This window comes from Pneumocystis murina, assembly GCF_000349005.2.
Source record: "Pneumocystis murina B123 chromosome Unknown supercont1.1, whole genome shotgun sequence".
Taxonomy (NCBI): domain Eukaryota; kingdom Fungi; phylum Ascomycota; class Pneumocystomycetes; order Pneumocystales; family Pneumocystaceae; genus Pneumocystis; species Pneumocystis murina.
Genome location: NW_017802359.1, coordinates 305,868 through 330,587, shown reverse-complemented (window position 1 = coordinate 330,587; position 24,720 = coordinate 305,868). Strand labels below are relative to the sequence as shown.

Genomic DNA, 24,720 nt, shown 5'->3' with positions numbered 1-24,720 from the left:
AAAAAAAACTAAACTTTATTTCATCTTTCAACTTAACCCTTTCAAAATAATAAGCCTTATTACTATTAAAATAAATATAATCCCTTACTAAAAACCTTTAATTGTTTTTTTTTTCATGCAAATTTTTTTCTAATCGACTTCTATTAATTAAACCCATTAAATGATCCGATACACCCAATATTTGAATGTTTTTTTCACAATATCCCGTCATTGCCACCCAAAATCTTGACTCCTCTCTATACTTAATTAAACTTATTCCTTAATTATTTCTTTAAAACATTTTTTTTCATACCTTGATGGCACGCGAATATAAACACACTTATCCTTTGTTAAATGTAAAATATCAATCATAATAGATTCTCCTTCCAGTCCAAATCCCTGAGAAAGTGCCTGTTTAATCATTATTTGCCATTTTTTCCTGTCTATTTCTTTATCATCATATGATTCATTCCTTATCAAAAATTAGCTTTATAAAAACCAATTTTTAGTCTTAAAAATAACAATTTCATATGAAAATAAACAAAGTCAGAGAAAATACGCATACGAATGGGTCTCATTTTCTAATATTTCTTAATTATCTAAAATTTTTTAAGATTTCTTAGACATACGATAAGCAACATAATTTTGACTTAAAACTATTAGAAAAACTTAAGTTATGGAGGGAAAAGATCAATCAGTAATATGGGCAATTTACATATCAATAATACTAGTAAATAAGAATAAGAGTAATCTTAAATATCTAAAGAATTTAGGTTTTCTTTTTTGGATTATTTAGATGGATTTATCAACGTCAAAATAAAGATAAAAAAAGTATGATAATGATAGGAATTATAGTAATTATTATGGTACATATGATAGGAACACTTAGTTTATATCCTATTGATATAGGAATTGTTTGGTTAAAGGAAAAAAATATAGAAAAAGATTATTTAAAAAAAATAGTTTTTTTAGAAAGGAAAAGATTTAAATTATGTAAGAAAAAGATATATTAAAGAAAAACTAAGATATATTAAAAATCTGTAGGTTATTATAGTATGAAATTGAGAACTAAAGAGAGAAATTAATAAAAAGTAGTATTTTATGGACTACATATAATTGAATTATTTATAATATTACCATTTGTGTATTATTTTTATGAAGAATGGAATGAAGAGTCAACAATTAAAACAAGGATATTTGGGGCATTAAGGCGTTCATTATTTTTTTTACTTTTATTTATAGCATTATTTTTTAGTGGAACTTTTATGAGTATTACAGAAAAAAAGAATTCTAAACTATATTTAAAACATTTTCAACAAACGTTTAAACCCGAATGTAAGGATTTTTTGAATTATTTTATGCTAATATTTAATTAATTTTTTTAGATATAAAGATGAGTACATTTTTTATTGTAGATGTTGTTTTATTATTTGGGATTATTCTTTTTTGTATATATACAGCATTTGGCTTTTCATTATTTCCTTTACAAATTATAAAAACAAATTCAATAAATGTTCCGGCATCTGTAACAGATATAAAACATGCTTTAATTCTTAACCGTGAAAAACAACGAGCCATTGAAGTTCGTTACACAGGATTTTATACTCAAATGAATCTAAAGGACCGTAGGGCATTAGAGTCTCTCCAGAGGGAAGAAAGAACACTTGTACGTTGTATTCGACTTGCAGAAGAAGGAAAGAGAAAATGGGAACAACCTATTTCAACCATCTTACATTTACTTCAATTGCTTCTCGGATTTTTTTTTTTAGTTATATCCATAGGAATAACTTTGTTAATGTCAATGACAATGTTTGTTCTACTTATATTTATAATATGATCGTTAATCTTTTACATAGAATTTCTAAATTGGAAAATACATACTTCAAAATTCTTTACAATTATATAAGCAAAAAATGGCCTTTCTATTGTATGAGTACATTATCTCAATATCTTTTTAAGGCATGTATCCAATATTTTATTTGTTTTTTATTCATAAATTCAAGACTTTTCCTATTAATCTTATTATGATTACTCTTTTTATACTCTATTTTTATGTGACTACAATTGTTGCAATTTTTAATACAAAGATGACAAAAAAATTCACGTACTTTTGATTTAAACATTGTTTTTTTTGAATTTTTAACATTTTTCAGGTTTTTCAAATATAATATACATAAAAAGATAAAAAATAACACTTTACATCATGATTTTCTAATTTCTTTGGCTATTTTAATGTTAATGGTGTTTTCATTCAATTATACACTTAGTGAGGTATTTAAAAAAAGTTTCTCTTATTTATTTATTTATTTCAGATCATTATTCCTAAATATTATACTCATCAAAATAATCAATCTCATTATAATTATGCTGTAAGATTACAGATAAAATTTTAGCAAATTTTATACTAAAGGATTTAGATTTTTAATTCTCAAAAAATTTATAATTATAGAAATCTTCTAAAATCCATTTTTTTATCTTTCAAAGCACAAGATCATCCTTCAGATAGATTATATACATTAACAGTCTTAAATACAATTATCAATGATATAACGAGCAATTACGAGTTTTTTAAAACATGGTATTCATATTCTTATTTATTATTTTTGGCAGTTTTTCTTCTTTCTTTTATTATTTTAAGTTTTTGTAGTAGGACTGAAAATATACAAAATAATACAGAAATAGAACCGGAAAGAGAAGTTTTTTTTTTATCTATTTAATCGTCATGAAAACTTTATAACATATCATTACAACAGATAGTACAATTAATCATTTAATAGCTATATTTCAATATGAATTTATCTAATCTATAAACGACTTATATTTTATATACAGTTTAGTTTTTTCTACCTAGATATTAAACGAATTTTACTTAATATTTATCATTTTATCAAATTCTAATCTCGAAAACTTATCAAAATTTTATAAAAACATCATTTATTAAAAATTAATTATTTTGAATGTCCTTTTTATTTTATAAACGGTATTTTCATATATTTAAATATTTTGCAAAATAATATTTTATAGATATCTTTTTTATTTTAAATCTTTTAAAAAATATATACATCAGAAATCTTTCTTATCATTTGAATTAAAATCAAAAAGAAATAAAGAAATATATGGGATTGAAAATATAAAAGAAATTATGGACACAAAAAAGCTAAATGAAAGTCTCAACGATGCAATTTTATATTTAAAAAAAGAGTCAGAATCTCTTAAAATGGGTCGATCTAATCTTTCTTTACTTGATAATTTGAAAATTCCTATTTCTAAAAAGAAAAGTGCTTTACTTAAAGATCTAGCACACGTATCTATGCAAAATAATAAATCCATATTACTGACAATTTATGATAATGATGTTTTTTTTATATATTTTATTTATTTTTCAATTAATATTCAACAGAATACCAAAATTTTGGTTTCTACGATACGATCTTCATCACTTGGACTTAATCCTGTTATTCATCCGTTAAATCCTCATCAATATATTATACCTTTACCTCCACTAACAAAAGAAAATCAAAAAAAAAAGTTAATAGAGATATCAAAACTTGGAGAAAACACAGAAATAATAATACGAAATATAAGAACAAAAAACATGAAACGTTTAAAAAAAGCCAAACAACAAGGTGAATTAACTGAAGATGAAATAAAACTTAAAGAAAAAGAAATTACAAAAATAATTAGTAATGCAAATAATGAAGTGAAAAAAATTATTGAATCTACAAAAAAAAGTATTTCAGAAAATCAATAATGTATCCGTATTTTTATTCAAGATAATTATTTATTATGCATAAGTCATAATAAGATCTATATATTATACATATGTACTATGACATATATTACGTAGATATTGTATCTAAACAGTCTTTTGTTTTATCATCTCATTTATGATATTAATCATTTCAATCTTCTGATTTGGCTTTATTGACGAGTTTTTGTATATACAATTATTAAAAAAAGTTGAATCATTCATATAAAATATATTTTTGCAATCCAGATTCCCTTCATTAGATTTAACATTCATTTTTTTTAATTCTTTATCCATTTCTCTAAACTGTTTTGGTACCGAGTCTTTAGATTTTAATATATTTATTTTTTTTGACGATATAACCCAATCTGGCATATATGGATCCAAATCTTCTTTAGAAACAAACTCAAGCCTCGATACAAACATATCTAATTTAGAATGCCCTTTTCTAATTATAGGACTACGATATATCCTTTGATTTTTTTCATAATCATCCATCTTCAAATTAAATTCATCTTTTAACATTTTATTCTCTTCTTTGATATTTTTTTTACTTTTAATACTTAATTCTCTATCTGAATCTTTTAATGAAACTGATAAATTATCATATTCTAAACATTTTTTAATAGTTTTCATATCTTTTTTTTCTGTAGATAAATCCTCATAAAATGCAAGATCTGAGTCTACATATTTTGCTTCATCTGGCCATGGAAACCCCATATAATCTTTTTTTAGAACACCATTTTTTAATCCACGGGATACTTTAGATTCATCATATGGTAAAATACCTGGCATTAATGGTTTTGCCAGTATATTAATTTTTTTCCCTTTTAATCTCTCCAGTAAGCTTTTTTTCACATTTTCCTTGTTCTTTACTGGTATTTCCTGTATTTTTAATAGATTTGTTTCTTCAGCTTTTCTTGTAAGAGCACCAATAGTTTGAATCTCAAAAGTTCGTGTTGAAATACAACGTATTCTTCTTTTAACCCATATAACATGAGTGACCCTTATAAATCTCATTTGTCAATCTAATTTTGTTAAGAAATCTTAACAATTTCTTAATTTCTTAAGAAAAGATAAACGTTAACGTACAGTTTTTATTAAAAACTATTAAAATCCTTTAAATATTTTAGATAAGAGCTTAAGAAGAAATAGTATGAGCGTTAACAGGTAGATACTGTATTTTAAAAAAAAATCATACTCAAATTGTTGCTTAGTACAAAATTAGAAGAACCTAAAAATGAAGCCTCAATAATGTTTATAAATTTCTAATTTTTATTAAGATAAATGTAATTAATTTCTAGAGAAATCAAAAAAACAAATAATATATTGGATGTACTTCCAAGGTTTGACGTAGATATAATGACGGCAGCTTATATGTCAACTATGGAAATTATTAATGAAGAAGAAGATTTATTATTTACAGAATATAAAGAACTTTGTCAGGAATTACAATCATGGATAAGAAGTAGAATTGTTTATGATCATCTTATGACACGGAAACGGTAAATTATTAGCTTTTGAAGAAGAATATTAAAAAAATAGAATACGTTTAACCGTTGATTGGGTCATTGCTAAAGAAGAAGAACTTGAAAAAACACGTAAAGAGATTTTAGGATGTATGGAAGCAGTTAAAAAGGCCCTTGGATTATTGTTTTCTACATAAAATATCAAATCTATACAACAAAAAATAAAAAAAAAAGCTAAAAATAAAATAAAAACTATTCAAGAGACATATGATGCATTAATTTCTTAAAATATACTACTAACTATTTCTAAAGCATTTAGCATTTGACATTTATAGCTCAGCTTTCAAGAAAAAAAGGCAAATTTATTTTCTTATAGAGATCTATTGCTATTTCCATTATTTTAAATTATTTATTTTCTAAGTTTAATAGGGTTTTTCACATTATTTATTCAACATTTAAATAAATAGAAAAATAAACTTATTCAACTTATTATATATTGAATATCCTCTTTTTTAAAAATTTTTTAGTTCGTTAACGTATATTTTGTTGCTTTTTTAACAAAACAATGTTTGTTTTAATATCCATAGAAATAAGATGTTCCTTGAGGTTTTTGACTAGGGATTATAGACTTCAGATAATATTTTATTAAGTTTAATTAAAAATATTAATTAATTTGGTTTAAAATTGAAAGAATATTAAGAAAATGGGAAATAGAACATCTATATTCAATAAAGATAAGATAATTGATGAAAAAAAAGGAATGTGTGATCTACAAGAAAAAACATATTATCAAAGAGTTGATTCAAATATATGGAAACCATTTAATAATGCTATTTCATTAAAAAATAATAAACGACCAACTCGTGATAGCTATATGGATAGAACAGCAGTTCAAACGATTATTCATTATATGTATAATTATAATAATGACGAATTTAGTAAGATTTCCATGTCTTATTTTTATTATTAATATTATATAAAGATTATAATTTCTATACACCAGCAAACATCGATGAAGAATTATTAGAGCTTTCAATATTAATAACTAATCAACCTAAAGAATTTTTGAATCTTCAGCCTCATCCTTTATTTGAACATATATCTAAGGATCTTTCTATGTATATTTCTTCTAAAAAAAACATACCAGTTAGGACACCAGTTGTTTTTAAAATATCACCAAGTTTTAAAGCTGAATTAAAGGTTTAATTATATTTGGGTGGAAAAGATTTTATTGATGTTGAATTAGATTAAATCAAATATTTCAGTAGATCCTTTATCAGACAATCTTTTTCATTTGAATCACAAACGTTTTGATAGACAAGAAAAACATATTCGAAATATTGAATATGAAAGATTTACATATGATCGACTTTATTTAGAGCAGAAAATTGATCAACTTAATGGGTCGAATTGGAAAAAAGTTGTAATGGCTATTTCTAAAATTACAGGTTGCAAAGATCCATTGGAAATTCAAAGACAATATATTATTGAAAGATTGGAACAAGTTCTGAAAAAATTTGATTCTTGGAGAAAGCTTCAATTAGAACATAAAAAAAGAACAAGGAGCCATATTAATTTAAATAAAAATTCTATTTCAAAAGCTAACAAAACATTTTTTTCAAAAAATCATTTAAAAAAGAAACTAAACAGTGAAATTTCAGAAATTGCTCCTCTTATAACTGAAAAAATAAATAATGATGAATTGAATACTGATAAACATATCCAAAAAAAGCGAAAAAAATCAAAGAGTTCATCAGATTCCCTAAATAATAATATAACCATGCCATTATTTTATACAGTACCTGAAGATGAGTCTAATAAGAGTAAAGATCTATCTATTAAGAATAAAGATACGTATATTGAAGATAAAAATATGCCAAATGAGAATACTCATGTTGAAAATAAGGATACACCTATTAAGAATGGACCTGTAAAAGTTCAGAAAAAAAAGACTAATAAAATTGTATATTCGACTAGAAATAAAAAAGGCTTAACATTTATTAAATCACCTCATATAAGAGAAGCCATTACAAATAACTGGCGAAGAAGCAACAGAATTATATTGGCATTTGGGCAGCCGCTTCCTAAAATAACTACAAAAGTTCAGGAATTTTCTTTACCATTCGAAATTTTGGAAGGGTCACAGAAATAAATGTTTTATATATCTATGTAATTTTTTTCTATAACTATGACTTCTGCCTACTTGCAATATTTATTTACAAAAAATAACTCTATTTATTTTTTCCTTTTATATATATATAAATAGTTTTAAAAATTCTAAACCAAGAGTTAATAATATATATAAGTACATCTTTAACATTATTATATTCGACACTAAATGATTTTATAATACGCTTGAAATTAAAAGAAGATTTATATAAGATTATTTTTTTAATTTTTGAAAAAAAATAAAATCCATGACAATTATTAAGCTTGTAAAAGTTTTTATTTTTATTAAAAGATATTATTGAAGATTCCTGTATAAAACGAATAGAAGAGGATATACGATCAAATGTATTAATAAGTGCAACAAGTTCTGTTCTTCGTAATAAAAATTTATTTTGATCTAAAAAATCATCAAATTCGAAAAGAATTTTTAAGGCAGTGCCAAATCCTGCAATTTGAATTTTTCCCCATAGACGACATTTATCACAACTAACGCAATCCATAAGTTTACTAACATTCCTAAACCTCATTCGAAATTCATCCTTTAAATGAATAGCAAAACTATTATGTGATGTATCAAACATAAGTTTCTCATCAAACAATTTAGGAATAAAAGATATCTTCGAAATCAGTTTGTTAAGTTTATACTACAATATATTAAATCAGTTTTAGAAAATATAAGATAACAACTTTCGTCATCATATTACTTTCGACATCTCCCTCGCAAAATGTATAATTTTGTAAATATTTATCCAATTTTGCCAATGCTCTCAAAATTAGAAGATAATTAAAGTATATATTTTCAATTCTATCAAAATAATTTCCAACCCGTTCCATAAAACACTGAAAATTTGGTTCCTATATCATAATTAAATAAAGTATTTTACATATCAAATCATAATACCCATAAACCCGTTGTTTTGTTAAGATATTCTTTACATAAGTGTGTTGATATACTTGCATGCATTCCCGATATGATTCGATAAAATACTCTTTTTTCAAGACAAATTGATTCTTGAACCATTGCATTTCGCCTCTTCTCATCATTGTCTTTAGACCCCCAATTATCTTTGTGCATCATAATTGCTTCTAATTTACTCGAAGATAATGAAATATTTTTCGTCATTGGATCAACAAAATTATGAGGAACATCAAAACAATTCTCTCTATAAATAGCTCTCCAAACTTGATAAGCACTTTCTCCGGAATATCCTGTATATCTTTCTGGATTATCGACCAAGGATACATATACAATATTTTCTTCTACTGATTCATCTTCAGGAATACAATAGTCCCGATCTGAATAATCAGATTCTTCATAAACACATCTTTCTGAAGTTTCACTACCAAGTGCCCCTTCAAATGGTAACTTTGTTGTTTTTTCTGGACGATAAGGTTGTTCTGCTGTAAGACCTCGGATTTTCCCTAATGTTGAGGGTTTCCATGCTTCAGGAAGTGACGAATCTTCTAATACATCTACCATACATGCCTTATTCCCACATAAACCATTATCTGTCCCCCAGAAAGGGCACCGGGCTGCAAAAAGATTAAGACGATAATATTTAAAATAATCTGTTTGAAATGTTAGGTTCTTTAGTAAAGGATCTAGTTCGGAAACAATTCTTTCAACAAGACTAAAAGGAACTGGATAAATTGCTACATCTAATAACTTAAAAATTAATTAATGATCATTAAATATAGATTATAAATATTTAATTACCCAACGTTTTTCTTTTTTATAATAATTTGAAGAAAAATCAATCAAAGACCATGAAAAAATAAAAACAATAATGGATATTAATAGCCACCATCTAGACATTATAACAGAATAATTTAAAATCAATTATCTAAAAAAAAATAAAAAATATCCTTAAAAAATCCCAGAAAAAAAAACCCAAATATTTTAAAGCTAATTAAGAACACTTAATAAGTTATTCTTAAATACTTTTTCTCAACAAAATATTTTCTTTTTTAGTATTTCTTACATGAAAAAAAATAACAAATTTCTGATCGACAATATATGTTATATAAAATATATATTTAAATATTTAAAGATAACAACTTTATATAAACACAACATGTCTCATTTTCTTAAAAAATTTTATTCTTAAGACATATTTTTTTAACTTGATATTTTTTAAGTATTGAAATATTAACAAGAATCCTATCTTTACTCTTATATTTTTCCTTAAATCAAATAATAATAAAATAAATATAGATTAATAGGAAATAATTATAGAATATTGAAATATAAAAAAGTTAATATTTGTATATTTATTTTTATATTTATAGTTTATTTTACTATTAAGCCTAAATTTTTTTAACCTCGAAAAAGTGTATAGTAATTGAGATAAAAAAAACTTAAAAATGTCTAAAGTTTCTACACCAGAATTAAAAAAGGTAGATCTGTTATTAAGAAATAATGGTTTATTAAAATAATATATATAGTATATGGATAAGAAACTTTATGTAATAATAAATGGACAACGTAATTTAATAGGTGTTCTTAGAGGTTATGATGTAAAAAAAAAACAAATTTATAAAAAATGATTAATTTTTAAGGTTTTTTTGAATATTGTTCTTGATGAAGCAGTTGAAGAATTAGGGGGGGGTGAAAAGAAGACGATTGGGACAGTCGTATGTTTTTTTGTTTTTGAAAGAGTTTTTTTTAACGATTTTTAAGGTTATTCGAGGAAATTCAGTTGTAATGATTGAAGCTTTAGAACGAATCTAAATATGAATATATAGGGGTCAATATTGATTTGACTGGATAATTTTAATGTTTTTTTGTATAATTTGGAGTTGATCGTTGTATCTATTTAAAATAAATTAATCATTTAATAATTTTTTTAAAATGGAAATATACAAATTTAAATAAATCATTTTTTCACAGTTAAGTGGCTTTTCTATATTTATAGTAAAAAAAGCGTTCTAAAGTGAATTATTATTAGTATATTAAATATCTATATTTAATAGAAAAAGTCATCGAATACTAATCGTTTAAAAAACTGAAAGATAAAAACCAGTATATGCTTTTTGAAGAAAAACTAGTTTTAATATTGAATTTTGTATAAGAAATATCTATATAGATTGAAAGATACATAAATAAATGTATTTTTAAATAAGAAAATTATCTTTTAATATGTCTGTTTGTGCTAATATCATCATCATTTCTTCATCACTATTTAAAATTAGAAAACTAGATAATAAAAATAAAGAACAAACAGATATTTAGAAATAACAACATCTTCTACAAGTCCTTTTCTTCTTCTTGTTTTTAACATAAAATCACGAGCCAAACTTTGTCCAGAAGCGGGCTCGAATAATTGAAGTACGCAAGTTTTATCAAGAGGATCACCTGGAACAACCTATATTTATTAGCTATATAGGGATATATTATAAAAGTATTTTATAACCTGCCAATGATCAAAAATCTGTTGACAAAATGCTTGGCCTTGGGTATGAGTACGAAGGTCTGTTTCAAATCCTGATGCATCAATAATAGGTATTAATGCCTTTATTGTGTATAAAGGAGAGCCTGCTTTCGGTATATCTTGAGTAACATGCCCTCTTCTTCTACCTAAAACTGTATAGACGGCAGATATACAATCTGCTGGTGCTTGTATTTCAACATAATAAATAGGCTCCATAAGACGTGGAGTAGCCATCAAAAACGATGAATAACAAGTTCTTCTAACAGTAGGAATAATTTGTCCTCCTCCTCTATAAATAGGCTCTGTAGCAAGTGTCACATCAAGTATTTTAAATTTAACATTTCTTATAGCTATAATCATATTTAACAAACGAATGATAATATTGTAACATACGCTCTTCACAAAGAGGTCCTTCACGAGTACCTAAACGAAATACTATCAGTTTCTTAAATTGCTTCTTAATTAAAAATTACCCCATTGAAATCCTGACATTATTTAGTTATTATTCTTAATAAAAAAAGCTTACCTTGGCGAATTGAATCTCTTACAGTATTTAACAATTTTTTATCGACCTATTATAAGACAATAAATAAGACTTACAAAATATAGTAATAATACTTCTGAAGGCAAAGTATCATCTAATAAAACATTTGGTCCCTGTTCATTAGGCCCAAATGCCCAAATTGAACGGGAAGCTAATATATCCCACTGGTATTTTTGAAAGAATTCCCCTACTTTCCGTATAGGCCACTTTATATTGACTTTTCCTGTTTCTATATCCTCTGCAATACCATCATCTAACGGTTCTGCAATCATTGTAATTTTATTCCTATAATTAAATAAATAAAAAATAAAAATAGTAAGCATATCCTACTTTTTGTTGGGAGTGCTTGCATAACATTTAACAGCTGACGTCTCTACAACAGTTTCACAAAATTTTACTATAGGATCCGAAACCTTTATTTCAATCTCTGAATAAAGTTTTCGAAGATCATGTAAAATACAGTCCATATAAAGTTCCCCTGTACCAAAAATAATATGTTCACCTGATTCTTCGACTTTGATTACTGAAAGAGGATAACTTTTATTAATCATACGTAACCCGGAAAGCATTTTTGGTAATTCAGAAGGATTAACTGGCTCCACTGCAACCTTAAATACAGACTCCGTAAAATGTTTAACAGGTCTAAAAATATAAATGTCATCTTGGATATCTCTAGAAACAATCGTAGCAGTTTTTAAAATAGAATTATCTACACCAGCAAGAAGAACAATAGAACCTGCTACTGCACTATTAACAGGAATACGATATCGTGCCCCTCCAACCCAAACGCCCGATACTGTAGCATAAACCATGTCTTCTTCATCATCGATTGAATAGTTTTCTCCTAAAACCTTTACTTGATCTCCAGAATGAATAGTTCCACTCATAACTCTACCAAGACTAAAAAATTCAGTAGCATCTATTGTATTCAATAATTTTGTAGTATGTATCACTAAATGTCCATTAGGATCACATTTCAGCATATTCTGAGCTATTTCAGAATCCAAAGGTCCTGTATATGTATGATGAATCTATAAAAAGATATAAAAGATTTATTTTCAATATAAATCAGGGCTTACTTTTGCTACTGATCCATCAATTGGAGAAGGAATGTGCTTAATAACCATATCAACAAATCCTGTAGCTGTTCCAAAAAATTCCCCGCATATAAGTTTTAATAAGGCTTTTGAATCCAATTTAAATTGAGCTGGCTTAAGAAAAATCCCTAAGCTTTTAAGTGTTTTATCAAGGACTTCAGGCGGTTCTCCAAGTGTTTGACCATAAAGTTTATATAAAGGTTCAAGAATAAAATGAACAAATGTTCGTTTTGCATCCTGTTCTACAGATTTTCTAGTAAAATTTCGACTTTGAGGATTATAATAAATGTCCCCCCATAACCTTTGAGAAAAATCATCAATATTTACGCCATCTTAAAAAAAGTAAGAAAAAATATCAAAAATAAATCACAGTTACCATATGTATCTGCATACATTTTTGCAAAAGAGAATAACGAAAAACACCAGTTCATATCAGTAGAAGCAAAACATACATTTCCTTTTTCTGGGGAAAGGCGATAATCATTTGTACTACATGATCTTGACATAATCAATTTTAATTAGATAGAAAAAGAAAAAATACTTTATAATGCTATTTATTTCCTCGATAGTATGTCTAAGTTTAAAGTAGGCATCTGCTGGAGGTAGTTTAAGCTCTAATATAAGTCTATCCACTTTATTTATTACTAAGACAAAAGGAATATTTTCTAGTACAGAGTATCTAACAATCTTATCCGTATTTACAAGAACCTATAAATAACCTTTTACTTTAAAAAAAAAAAATATAAATCTTACCCCTTCAATTGCATCAACAATAAGTATTGCTCCATCGACTAAACGAATAGAAGATGCTACCTCGTCCACAAAATTAACATGTCCAGGTGTATCAATTATATTAAAAAGAAACGATTTTCCTTTTGTATTTTGAAGCACAAGTGACATTGGTGTCGCTTTAATTGATAATCCACGATCTCTTTCTAATATATGAACATCACTATACTTTAACTATATAGAAAAAAAAATTAGTAAATCATTTTATCTAAAGAATTACTAACCATTTTTTTAGATTCTGTTTTTATATCATGTGTTTCATGAATCAACATATCCAAAAATGATGTTTTACCATGATGAAGATTACCAACCAAAGCAATATTTCGAACAAACTCTGGAAATGACATTAAATTAATCATAAATCTTAAAATACCACTAAGTTAATAATATATAAAAAACTAAATCTTTACTCTTTAGAGTAATGTGTAGCTGGAAAATCCATTTCCTCAAGTGAAAATTTTTTAACTTTAATTGGTTGAATAATTGCTTCACTTAATGGTTGTGTATCTTCCTCATGAACTAAGATCTCTACATCCGGTCCATAAACCTTCAAATTAATACTATTTTAACTCCTTTTCTTCTTTACCTCTGATGCTGATGGATAATATTGCTTATCTTCATGTAAAACAATCGCTTGTTTTGCTTGCGCTACTTAATTAACTTATGAAAAAACACTCCATAACTTATTACGTATTTCTTCTAACTCATCATCTGATAAATATGCCTCAACTAACCCAATTTCCTCATCATTTAAATATGCTCCATTTGCATTTTCAACTGTTTCCTGCTCTTCCTCTTCTGATTCCGCTTTTCCAATATAATTACCAAACCTTTATATTATTAGTAGGTTGTATGAACTTATATTAAGTGTTTTTACTCATCATAAAGCGTCTCATCCATTGTTTTACTTATCTCAGATTTTTTTGACGTTCAAAGGCTCTGAAAAATGCTAACTTTCAACATTCAAAAAAAATTAAAAACTATTAGCAGTAGTAATGACGCTTGAAATAGGAGAAACGTAAGAAGATTTTGTATTTATTGATAATATTTCTAAGTATTTATTATATTTTTAGGGATGTTTTTATTGTATCAGCAGGAAGAACAGCGCTAGGAAGTTTTCAAGGAAGTTTATCAAGATTATCAGCAGTAGAACTTGGGATTCATGTTGTTAAAAGTAAAAGATAGAGTGTTTAAATGTTAATAGTTGTTAAATTGTCTAAGATGTGGTTGAAAAATCTTGTATTAAAGCAGAAGAAGTAGAAGAAGTGGTAATTGGAAACGTAATTTCAGCTAATCTTGGACAAAATCCAGCACGCCAGTGTGCATTAGGTGCAGGACTTTCAGAAAAGACAGTATGTACAACAGTCAATAAGGTTTGTGCGTCAGGAATGAAGGCAGTAATTCTTGGAGCACAATCTATTCTCGTTAAAACAGCAGATGTAATAATAGGTCATTTCTATTATAAAAGAAAAAAATTTAATAGAGTGGAATAGATTGTTGTTTCAGGAGGGATTGAATCAATGTCAAATGTTCCATTTTATAATTCATCAGTAAGATCGGGATCTCGATATGGTCATATTACACTTACAGATGGCCTTATACGGGACGGATTATCAGATGCATATAGTGATGAACCTATGGGAATTGCAGCAGAGTGTTGTGCACTTGAATATGAAATTAGTCGAAAAGAACAGGACGATTATGCTATTTCTAGCTATAAAAGAGCCCAAAAGGCACATGAACTGAATCTTTTTAAAGAAATTATCCCAATAAAAGTTTCTTTAGGCTCTAAAGAGCCAAGTAAAATAATTGATAAAGATGAGGAGATATCGAATGTAAAAAAGCATTTTACGCTAAACATCATTAATGTTTCCTAGTTGAATGAAGAGAAACTTAGAATAATTAAACCAGCATTTAAAGCAAATGGAACTGTTACTGCTGGAAATGCATCTACTATAAGCGATGGGGCAGCTGCTTTAGTCTTAGTATCAGGAAAAAAGCTTAAAGAATTAGGATTAAAGCCTATTGCAAAAATTCTTGGTTGGGGAGAAGCTTCCCAGGTATATTATTTTTAATTTTTATCTGAAATTAATGGTAAAAAAAGTTACCTAAAAAATTTACTACATCTCCGTATTTAGCTATTTCTAAAGCTTTAAAATCTGCAAGACTTTCAACTTCTGATGTTGATTATTATGAAATAAATGAAGCATTTAGTGTAGTAGCACTTACTAATTCAAAAATTCTTAAATTGGATTTAAATAGAGTAAATGTTTTTGGAGGATCTGTAGCTATGGGGCATCCTTTAGGATGTTCAGGTGCACGAATTATTACAACTCTTCTTTCTGTTCTTCAGCATCATAAAGCTAAAATAGGAGTAGCAGCAATATGTAATGGGGGAGGAGGTGCATCTTCCATAGTTATAGAATTGCTTAATCCTTTTTATTGATTAATTATTTATTAAAGAGATTTTAAATTCATTTATTTATATGTTTTTTTTTTCAAAAAAATAAAAAAATTATGTTTATATATATATGATATTAAACGTTTTTATATATACTTATGTTAAATTATTAATTTGAATTTTTTAGATAATCTATTGATAAAATTATGTTATATATTTTACTCTTTGAATCGAATTTAAGTCATAATGATTAATCTATATTTTTATAATTATAATTAGGAATAAGATTTATCTTGCTATATTGAGTACTACTGTTTGAAATAATAGTTTTTTATACTGAAATAAATGATTTTTAAAGAATTTGAAAGAAAATATGATATAAGAAAAAAAGATAATAAAAATAAATACATTCAAATATTAAAGTAAAGATTGGAAATTCTAATACAAAATATTTTTAAATTAGATATTTTTTTGAAATTTTATCTAAAATTTAGGAAAAAATAATATCTTTTTTTTTCTTTTAGTTTTATAAAGAAATATAAAAAACAAACTAATAAGTTTTTTATTTTATTTTTTTCAAATTCTTTAAAAACTTCTAAATATTACTTTTATAATTTTAGACTCTTTTCCTATAAATATATATTCATTATCATTTAAAAATAAAAATTTAAAAATAAGATTAAAATTAAAACTAGTTTTAAGTTTTGAATTAAAATTTAAAGTTTAGTTAAAATTAAAAATTGCAATAAACAATGATCAATGCAGTAAAAAACATATATCGAATCTATAAATCAAAATTTAAATTGAAATAACGCTTAATAAAAAATTTAGGACATAATTTTTTTATAAGATCTAAGATATTATATTTTTTATTATTTTATATTAGCTTTAACTCTTTTTTTCATAATCCTTTTTAGTAACATAATTTTGGATTAATTACTTTTTAATTTTAATTTTAAACTGAAATTAGATTTAAAATTCAATCTCATAAAAATTCAAATTAAAACTTAAGTTACATAATAATTTAAAATAGTAACTAATAGAAATATAAAATTAATATTTAAATATTTGGAATTTGCTTTAAACTTTAATTTATCAGAAATTGTTCAACAATAGATATAAATATAAGAAATCTATATAAAAATGACATTTCTGTTAGTTATTAAATTTGTTATCTAAAATTCAGGTTTTTCATTATAAATTTTATTTTTTAAAATAACTTCAGAAAAGAAAAATAAACAAAACAAAAATCAATAAAATATTTAATTTATTACAATTCTAATTCTAACGAATCTATATAAATGAAAAAGAACTATGATTCCTTAAAATAATACCATTATATAATTTGATGTAAATATAAGTCTGATCATCATTTTTTTGTTTTAAAAGAACAATACTTAATTGCCTTAAAAATTCTTGATTGTTTAGAAAATCCTCTATAATTCATAACAAATATCGAAATATTTTTATCTAGCAAAGTTTCTAATTATATTACAATCTATAAAAAATCTACATATATAGTAAAAAATGGAATAATTAAGGTAAATTATATAATTACATAATTTAATCCATAAAAACATGTCAAATATTCCAATTTTAACTTGATTTTCAAAATTCATAATCAAAAAATATAATTACAAATACATATATCTGTAATATATACTCTAATAAAACATCTCAAAAATACTATTAAATAAGTTAAAAGACTAGAAAATTATACATAATATATAATTTTTTTTCTTAATTCATCCCAGAACTTTCATATACCATTCTTTCCAATTATCAAATGTCCAACTTGATGATATAGAATCATTCATAACTCCGTTATAAAAAACAGTAGGAGAAACATGAACACTTCTACTTCTTCCATTCTATAAAATATATAAAAAACGCAATATTTATATAAAGCTTATACCTTAATATGCAACTTAAGATCAGTTGTAACCTCAAAATATTTAGAGTTTTTTCACAAAAACTATCAACAATATACCTTATTGCCAACATTATATCCTTTTTCTCCTACTTTAACATTTTCAATATGCAATAGATCCAAAAATTTGTTTCGATCTATATTAATTGCATTCTCTGCTAAAAGAGAAAGACGTTTATATGTATTTAAGCGACTCTCTTCCACCAATGCCGTATCAAAATACTCTTCTTGATGTTCAAATAACTCAGCGATAAAATCAACTGTCCGATTTTCCGATAATTTAGACACTGCAAGAACTGCTTCATGAACCAATGTACTTGAGGGGTGCCATGGTTGAACTTGCAAAGATATAATAAATTTAATATCATTCTTGTTCTTTTTAACCCAAGGATAAAATTCCTAATTATTTTAATTTTAAACCTAAAATTCCCTTTTAAACCTCATAAACCGTCTTAAACAATTTCTTAGAAAAAGGACACTAACAATTACTTTCAAATACTTTTCATTATTTCTATTACCACAAAATCCAAAAAAAATTCTAAAGAATGATGTGATGTAAGATTACCAAAACAAAGAACTAATTCAATTAATCATTTTAGACAATAAAAAATCAAAAAAAATAAAATCAATATTTACAATTAGAAATAATATTTGATGTCATTTATTAACCCTTTTCCTATTTAACCTTAATATTTTTTTAATGGAATTAAACATTTCGACTAATAAATTTAAAATAAATAACCTTTAAGAAACTAAAATAACTACTATTTTCTTTAAAAATAAAGATATTTTCTTGTGAAAAGTAAACTTTTATATTAATTTTTTTAAATAAAATAATATTTTATTTAAAAAAACATTTTTTTTTTAGAGCTTTGAACCAGAATCAAGAAATCTAAAATTATTAAGTTTTAAAGTGTAGAAAGTAAAACAAAGAAAATATGGAAGTATACAACGGTGCAATAGGGTCAGTAAATAGGATTATTTATTTTTTTTTCTAATTTAATTAGGATTGATCTTGGGTAAAAAAATTTATATAAAAAAAATTTTATATATTTAATAAAAATGATTATAGAACAACATATTCATGTTGTGCAGTATGGACAGGTATTTCAAGAGTATGATATATGTATTTATTTATTTTATTTATAGACGATAGTCCTAATGTAGAGATAATTGCCAATGATCAAGGAAATAGAACAACACCATCATATGTAGCATTCGTAGAAAATGAGCGTCTTATAGGTGAATCAGCAAAGAATCAAGCAGCTATTGTGTGTTTTAAAGAATTTTTTTATGATAATCTAACAGTCTTTTTTAGAATCCCCAAAATACAATTTTTGATGTAAAGTAATAATCCATTTTATATTTATAAGAATGCTGAAAAGTTACAAGACGATTGATTGGAAGACGATATGATGATCCAGATGTTAGAAATGTAGGGATAAGTGGTAGAAATATTATGTTTTTAATATTACAGGACATAAAAACATGGCCTTTTAAAGTAATTGATATAGATGGATCACCTCAAATAGAAGTGGAATATTTAAATGAAAAAAGGATATTTTCTCCTCAGGAAATCTCTGCTATGGTATTGGGAAAGGTGATATTTAATCCGAAATAATAAAATATATTAAAATAATAGATGAAAGAAATAGCAGAAACTAAACTGAATAAAAAAGTCGAAAAAGCAGTTATAACGGTTCCTGCATATTTTTCAGATAGTCAACGTCTTTCAACAAAAGATGCAGGAGCTATTGCAGGCTTAAATGTTCTTCGTATTATTAATGAACCCACAGCAGCAGCAATTGCTTATGGTCTTGATTCGAAATCAGAGAAGGAAAAAAATGTCCTAATTTTTGATTTGGGAGGAGGTACATTTGATGTGTCTTTGTTAACAATTCAAGGAGGGGTCTTTTCTGTTAGGGTATGAAATAATATTTGATAACATTTTTTAATAATTAAAGGCAACTGCTGGCGATACACATTTAGGAGGAGAGGATTTTGATAATAATCTTTTAGGCATTTAGTATAAAAGACTATAATTACATATTCGTAACTATCTTTAGAATATTTTAAGGCGGAATTTAAACGTAAAACTAAATTAGATCTTGATGATGATCCCCGTGCTTTGCGACGCTTAAGAACAGCATGTGAGCGTGCTAAAAGAGCATTGTCTAGTGTTATGCAAACTACTATTGAGGTTGATTCATTAAAAGATGGTCATGATTTTATTTGTAATATTAATCGTGCTCGTTTTGAAGATATTAACTCGAAAATCTTTTATTCAACTCTTGAACCTGTTAAAAGGGTTCTTAAAGATTCAAAAATTGAAAAATCTGAGATCGATGATATTGTTTTAGTTGGAGGATCAACTCGTATTCCACGTATTCAAAAACTTGTTTCAGAATATTTTGATAATAAACCCCTCAATAAATCCATAAATCCTGATGAATGTGTTGCATATGGTGCTGCGGTTCAGGCTGCAAGTAGGTTATTTACTTTTCTTCACAAACTTTATAATATTTCTATTAGTCTTAACAAATAAAGCGAATTCAGAAAAAACATCTGATCTTCTTTTACTTGATGTCTGTCCTCTTTCTTTTGGAGTTGCTATGTAAGTATTTTTAATCCTTTTTTCTTTTTATCTAAATAATAATTAGGGAAGGCAATATTTTTGGTGTAGTTGTTCCAAGAAATACACCTATTCCAACAATTAAAAAAAGAACTTTTACTACTGTCAAAGATAGTCAAACAACTGTTGTATTTCCTGTATATCAAGGTGAGCGTGTCAATTGTTTAGAGAACGAATTTCTTGGGGAATTCGAGCTTCAAGACATTCCTCCTCTTCAAAAGTATAAACTATAACTTATAACTTTGTAAATCTAATTATAAAAAGAGGTCAAGCAGAACTTGAAGCAATCTTTGAATTAGATGCAAATGGGATTCTAAAGGTTACTGCAAAGGAAAAATCTACCGGAAAATCTGCCCATATCGAAATTTCAAATAGTGTTGGACGGTTATCTTCACAACAAATTCAAGATATGATTAATAACGCTAAAAAATTTTCTGAAAAAGACAAAGAGTTTTCTAAAAGAATAGAACTCAAGCAAACACTTGAAGCTTATATTTCTTCAATTGAATCAACTATCAATGATCCCAGCATTGCAATGAAACTTAAAAAAACACAGAAAAAAAATATAGAAAATGCACTTGCTGATGCTATAAGTGCTTTAGAAATTGAAGACTATGATACACTTAAACGTACTGAACTGGATCTTAAACGTATTACTACAAAAACTTTTTCTCTTCTAAGATAATATTATCATTCAACTCATTTTTTCTCATTTAAAATAATAAAAAATCACATCTCATTATTTTTAAGAATTTAATAAAATATTCATTTTTCTATATATTTTATCTTTGATCGTTAAAATCTATGATAAAGAGTTCAAAAAAATAAATTTTATACCTTTATTTTATAAATTCTTAACAATAATGATGAAAAAGAAGCAAATTGACTCAAGAATTCCTACACTAATTAAAAACGGTGTTCAAGTTTGTTTTTAAAGCATTTTTTTGTTATTTTTTGATAATTTTATTAAGGAAAAAAAACGCACACTTTTTGTTATTGTAGGTGATAGAGGAAGGGATCAAATTGTCAATTTGCATTGGCTTCTTTCTCAGACGAGAATTGCTAGTCGTCCATCGGTAATAAATTTTGAATGGATCAATAGTTTTATTTAATAAAATCAAATTAGGTATTATGGATGTATAAAAAAGATCTTTTGGGATTTACAAGGTAGGAAGAATGTAATTTGTATGAGAAGAGGAAAAGAAGGGTTCTAATAACTTAAAAGTCATCGAAAAAAAAGAGAAGCGAAAATCAAGAAAGAGATCAAAAAAGGTATACGAGATCCAAATGAAGCAACAACACCATTTGAACTATTTATTTCTGTAACTAATATTAGATATACATATTATAAAGGTATTTAATATAGAAGGGATATACTATTTTTCTGAATAAAATAAGAATCAGAAAAAATTTTGGGACAAACATTTGGAATGCTTGTTTTACAAGATTTTGAAGCCATTACACCTAATTTATTAGCAAGAACAATAGAAACAGTTGAAGGAGGTGGAATAATTGTAATTCTTTTTAAGACGATGGAAAATTTGAAACAGCTATATACAATGACAATGGTAATATTTATTTTGAAATTTATTTTATATTAATTTTACTAGGATATTCATTCACGTTATCGAACAGAAGCACATCAAGATGTTGTTGCAAGATTTAATGGAAGATTCATTCTTTCCCTTGGACATTGTAGTTCTTGTCTTTTTGTCGATGATGAATTAAATGTTTTACCAATTTCTGAAGCAAAAAAAGTAAAACCATTACCAAAGCCTCAATTAGAAGAGCCAAAGAAGGAACTTGAGGAATTAAAACAAAAATATGAGGATAAACAACTTTTGAGATCTCTTATCGATGTAGCAAAAACTGTAGACCAAGCTCGTGCACTTATAACTTTTGTTGAAGCAATTTCAGAAAAAACCTTAAGAAGCACTGTTGCTTTGACAGCTGCTAGAGGTAGAGGGAAATCTGCTGCTCTTGGATTGGCGATTTCGGCAGCTGTAGCATATGGATATTCTAACATTTTTATAACATCTCCGAATCCAGAAAACTTAAAAACACTGTTTGAATTTACTTTTAAAGGATTTAATTCACTTAAATACGAAGAACATATTGATTATGATATAATTCAGTCTCTTAATCCAAGTTTTAATAAATCCATAGTCAGAGTCAATATATTTAGAAACCATCGTCAAACAATTCAGTATATTCATCCATCTGATGCATATGTTCTTGGACAGGCAGAACTACTTGTTATAGATGAAGCAGCAGCTATACCAATGCCGTTAGTTAAAAAGCTTTTGGGTCCTTATTTAACTTTTATGGCATCAACAGTTAATGGATATGAGGGAACCGGAAGATCTCTTTCATTAAAATTAATACAGCAATTAAGAGAACAATCCAGAGGGTTTGCACATGAAAATACTAAATCAGGAAATTCAGAAAAATCTATGATAAATAGATCAGAAAAACTTAATAAGGAATCTGGAATAAACAGTATAGGTGGACGAAAACTTAGAGAAATAACTTTAGAAGAGCCCATTAGATATTCTTATGGAGATCCTGTAGAAGAATGGCTTAACAAATTATTATGTTTAGACATAAATATATCTTTAAAACAATTTTTAGAGCAAGGCTGTCCTCACCCTTCACAATGTGAACTATATTATGTCAATCGTGATACTCTTTTTTCATATCATCCTGTATCAGAATCATTTCTTCAGATGATGATGAGTCTTTATGTTGCAAGTCATTATAAAAATTCTCCAAATGATCTTCAACTTATGGCAGATGCACCTGCTCATCAACTATTCGTTCTTTTGCCTCCAGTAAAAGAAGATGATAATAAACTCCCAGAACCCTTATGCGTTATTCAAGTGGCACTGGAAGGCGAAATTTCTAGAGAATCTGTTGTAAATAATCTCACTAGAGGTTATAGAACTGGAGGTGATCTTATTCCATGGGTTATAACCGAACAAGTATAATAGCATTTTTTCAATTTCCACCTAATAAATAATTAGTTTCAAGATGATAAATTTGCTAGTTTATCTGGAGCAAGGATAGTGAGAATAGCAACTAATCCAGAATATATTAGGGTAATTTATAAAAATAAATTAGATTTAATGATTTATTTCTTTATATAGATGGGATATGGAAGTCACGCATTGAAACTTCTTGAAAACTTTTATGAAGGGAAGTATTTAAATCTCTCAGAAGAAACCATTTCAGAATCTAATGAAAATATTAAAATCATAAATAATAATTTAGAATCATCTCTCTTAACGGATGATATTAAAATTAAAGACCTTAAAATAATGCCTCCATTGCTATTAAAGCTTTCCGAAAAAAAGCCAGGGCTTATTCATTATCTTGGAGTATCATATGGATTAACACCTCAACTTTATAAATTTTGGAAAAGAGCAGAATTTATTCCTGTTTATCTCAGGCAAACACCAAATGATCTTACTGGAGAACATACATGTCTTATGCTAAAACTTTTGCAGGATAAAAGCGAAACTTGGCTTAATGAATTTTCTAACGGTAAATAAAAAATATCATTGTAAGCACAATTACCTAAATTTTTAGATTTTCGTAAGCGCTTTTTATCACTTTTATCATTTAGTTTTAGGAGTTTTCCTACTATTCTTTGTCTCAATATTATAGAATCAATAAATAATGATTTAATACAAAAAGATAATGTTCATGGTAAATATTGAATATTAAAACATATTTATTTATACTATTTAGTTATTACAAAATCAGAAATTGACATCAATCTATCTCCTTTTGATTTAAAACGACTCGAATCATATGCAAATAATATGCTAGATTATCATACTATTATAGATATGCTACCATATATCGCAGATTTATATTTTAAGGGAAGATTTGGAAAAGATTTAAAGATGACAGGAGTGCAAAGTGCTATTCTTTTAGCTTTAGGTTTACAAAAAAGACTTCTTGAAGACATAGAGAAGGAACTTAATCTTCCATCAAATCAAGTATTAGCTATGCTTGTCAAAATTCTTAGAAAATTATCATCGTTTTTTAAAGATATTTATTATAAAGCTATTGATAATACATTGCCTATAGAACGAAAAAATTTAAAAAACCAACTACAAACTCATGCAGATGAAAATGATAATTTTAGGGGTTTTATTCCTCTTAAAGCAACCCTAAAGGAAGAATTAGACCATCTTTCTAGCGAAATGGAGGACAGCATTAAAGAAAAACAAAGAGAACTAATTAATTCTTTAGACCTACAAAAGTATTTCAGCATTTTTAAAAAAATTAGGCTAATTTTATAGGTATATTATCAAAGGACAAGAGGAAGACTGGGACAAAGCAGAACAACATATTAAAAATGGGATCTATTCAGGAAAAAGCTCAGTTGTTAGTATTCAAAGTCATTCACTTAAGAGAGAACACGAATCTCTTACTGATATTCCACATATTAAAAAAAAACATCAGAAAAAACATAAAAGAAAAGTCTAAATTTAGCATATTTTACTATAATATTTGTATATAT

At 26.1% G+C, this 24,720-nt stretch overlaps 13 protein-coding genes across 13 annotated transcripts; 8 read left to right on the top strand and 5 right to left on the bottom strand.

Moving 5' to 3' along the window:
- Positions 1–23: 23 nt before the first annotated feature.
- Positions 24–557, bottom strand: PNEG_00437 (hypothetical protein; the record flags this gene model as incomplete). The annotated part of the gene is made up of 4 exons (XM_007874124.1): positions 24–38; positions 89–236; positions 293–451; positions 502–557. 3 exons carry the CDS (start codon positions 555–557, stop codon positions 98–100), a joined length of 354 nt encoding a protein of 117 aa, XP_007872315.1. The 3' UTR covers positions 24–38; positions 89–97.
- A 67-nt stretch (positions 558–624) lies between these two features.
- Positions 625–2,715, top strand: PNEG_00436 (hypothetical protein). The gene is made up of 10 exons (XM_007874123.1): positions 625–709; positions 753–972; positions 1,024–1,032; positions 1,075–1,314; positions 1,365–1,788; positions 1,836–1,938; positions 1,983–2,083; positions 2,133–2,250; positions 2,292–2,348; positions 2,397–2,715. Exons 1-10 carry the CDS (start codon positions 656–658, stop codon positions 2,694–2,696), a joined length of 1,626 nt encoding a protein of 541 aa, XP_007872314.1. The 5' UTR covers positions 625–655; the 3' UTR covers positions 2,697–2,715.
- A 195-nt stretch (positions 2,716–2,910) lies between these two features.
- On the top strand, positions 2,911–3,912 carry PNEG_00435 (hypothetical protein). The gene is made up of 3 exons (XM_007874122.1): positions 2,911–2,959; positions 3,004–3,334; positions 3,380–3,912. The coding sequence occupies exons 1-3, from the start codon at positions 2,937–2,939 to the stop codon at positions 3,728–3,730; spliced, it is 705 nt and encodes a 234-aa protein (XP_007872313.1). The 5' UTR covers positions 2,911–2,936; the 3' UTR covers positions 3,731–3,912.
- On the bottom strand, positions 3,836–4,793 carry PNEG_00434 (hypothetical protein; the record flags this gene model as incomplete). The annotated part of the gene is made up of 1 exon (XM_007874121.1): positions 3,836–4,793. The coding sequence occupies exon 1, from the start codon at positions 4,745–4,747 to the stop codon at positions 3,836–3,838; it is 912 nt and encodes a 303-aa protein (XP_007872312.1). The 5' UTR covers positions 4,748–4,793.
- Positions 4,794–4,883: 90 nt separating this feature from the next.
- PNEG_00433 (hypothetical protein) lies at positions 4,884–5,393 on the top strand (the record flags this gene model as incomplete). The annotated part of the gene is made up of 4 exons (XM_007874120.1): positions 4,884–4,897; positions 4,945–4,983; positions 5,032–5,232; positions 5,273–5,393. The coding sequence occupies 4 exons, from the start codon at positions 4,884–4,886 to the stop codon at positions 5,391–5,393; spliced, it is 375 nt and encodes a 124-aa protein (XP_007872311.1).
- Positions 5,394–5,899: 506 nt separating this feature from the next.
- PNEG_00432 (hypothetical protein) lies at positions 5,900–7,348 on the top strand (the record flags this gene model as incomplete). Its single annotated transcript, XM_007874119.1, has 3 exons — positions 5,900–6,134; positions 6,179–6,396; positions 6,443–7,348. The coding sequence occupies 3 exons, from the start codon at positions 5,900–5,902 to the stop codon at positions 7,346–7,348; spliced, it is 1,359 nt and encodes a 452-aa protein (XP_007872310.1).
- A 79-nt stretch (positions 7,349–7,427) lies between these two features.
- PNEG_00431 (hypothetical protein) lies at positions 7,428–9,181 on the bottom strand (the record flags this gene model as incomplete). The annotated part of the gene is made up of 4 exons (XM_007874118.1): positions 7,428–8,009; positions 8,053–8,220; positions 8,267–9,031; positions 9,083–9,181. The coding sequence occupies 4 exons, from the start codon at positions 9,179–9,181 to the stop codon at positions 7,428–7,430; spliced, it is 1,614 nt and encodes a 537-aa protein (XP_007872309.1).
- Positions 9,182–9,729: 548 nt separating this feature from the next.
- On the top strand, positions 9,730–10,172 carry PNEG_00430 (hypothetical protein; the record flags this gene model as incomplete). Its single annotated transcript, XM_007874117.1, has 4 exons — positions 9,730–9,762; positions 9,811–9,882; positions 9,925–9,999; positions 10,046–10,172. The coding sequence occupies 4 exons, from the start codon at positions 9,730–9,732 to the stop codon at positions 10,094–10,096; spliced, it is 231 nt and encodes a 76-aa protein (XP_007872308.1). The 3' UTR covers positions 10,097–10,172.
- A 307-nt stretch (positions 10,173–10,479) lies between these two features.
- On the bottom strand, positions 10,480–14,126 carry PNEG_00429 (hypothetical protein; the record flags this gene model as incomplete). Its single annotated transcript, XM_007874116.1, has 17 exons — positions 10,480–10,543; positions 10,588–10,730; positions 10,779–11,146; positions 11,190–11,219; positions 11,270–11,281; positions 11,323–11,368; positions 11,415–11,625; positions 11,671–12,371; positions 12,420–12,769; positions 12,814–12,935; positions 12,979–13,145; positions 13,191–13,400; positions 13,451–13,589; positions 13,637–13,773; positions 13,813–13,874; positions 13,917–14,056; positions 14,104–14,126. The coding sequence occupies 17 exons, from the start codon at positions 14,124–14,126 to the stop codon at positions 10,480–10,482; spliced, it is 2,925 nt and encodes a 974-aa protein (XP_007872307.1).
- A 68-nt stretch (positions 14,127–14,194) lies between these two features.
- On the top strand, positions 14,195–15,685 carry PNEG_00428 (hypothetical protein). The gene is made up of 6 exons (XM_007874115.1): positions 14,195–14,244; positions 14,300–14,400; positions 14,448–14,665; positions 14,720–15,061; positions 15,104–15,286; positions 15,331–15,685. The coding sequence occupies exons 1-6, from the start codon at positions 14,222–14,224 to the stop codon at positions 15,670–15,672; spliced, it is 1,209 nt and encodes a 402-aa protein (XP_007872306.1). The 5' UTR covers positions 14,195–14,221; the 3' UTR covers positions 15,673–15,685.
- A 1,687-nt stretch (positions 15,686–17,372) lies between these two features.
- Positions 17,373–18,218, bottom strand: PNEG_00427 (hypothetical protein; the record flags this gene model as incomplete). The annotated part of the gene is made up of 6 exons (XM_007874114.1): positions 17,373–17,498; positions 17,543–17,572; positions 17,618–17,956; positions 17,997–18,035; positions 18,076–18,134; positions 18,194–18,218. The coding sequence occupies 6 exons, from the start codon at positions 18,216–18,218 to the stop codon at positions 17,373–17,375; spliced, it is 618 nt and encodes a 205-aa protein (XP_007872305.1).
- An 86-nt stretch (positions 18,219–18,304) lies between these two features.
- PNEG_00426 (hsp75-like protein) lies at positions 18,305–20,923 on the top strand. The gene is made up of 13 exons (XM_007874113.1): positions 18,305–18,521; positions 18,565–18,576; positions 18,630–18,661; positions 18,707–18,828; positions 18,876–18,904; positions 18,950–18,992; positions 19,035–19,157; positions 19,200–19,481; positions 19,522–19,576; positions 19,624–20,043; positions 20,090–20,171; positions 20,218–20,409; positions 20,454–20,923. Exons 1-13 carry the CDS (start codon positions 18,496–18,498, stop codon positions 20,872–20,874), a joined length of 1,839 nt encoding a protein of 612 aa, XP_007872304.1. The 5' UTR covers positions 18,305–18,495; the 3' UTR covers positions 20,875–20,923.
- Positions 20,924–21,052: 129 nt separating this feature from the next.
- PNEG_00425 (hypothetical protein) lies at positions 21,053–24,686 on the top strand (the record flags this gene model as incomplete). The annotated part of the gene is made up of 11 exons (XM_007874112.2): positions 21,053–21,112; positions 21,161–21,265; positions 21,316–21,356; positions 21,415–21,542; positions 21,588–21,757; positions 21,800–23,170; positions 23,213–23,287; positions 23,336–23,732; positions 23,778–23,897; positions 23,940–24,459; positions 24,500–24,686. 11 exons carry the CDS (start codon positions 21,053–21,055, stop codon positions 24,684–24,686), a joined length of 3,174 nt encoding a protein of 1,057 aa, XP_007872303.1.
- Between the last annotated feature and the right edge of the window lie 34 nt (positions 24,687–24,720).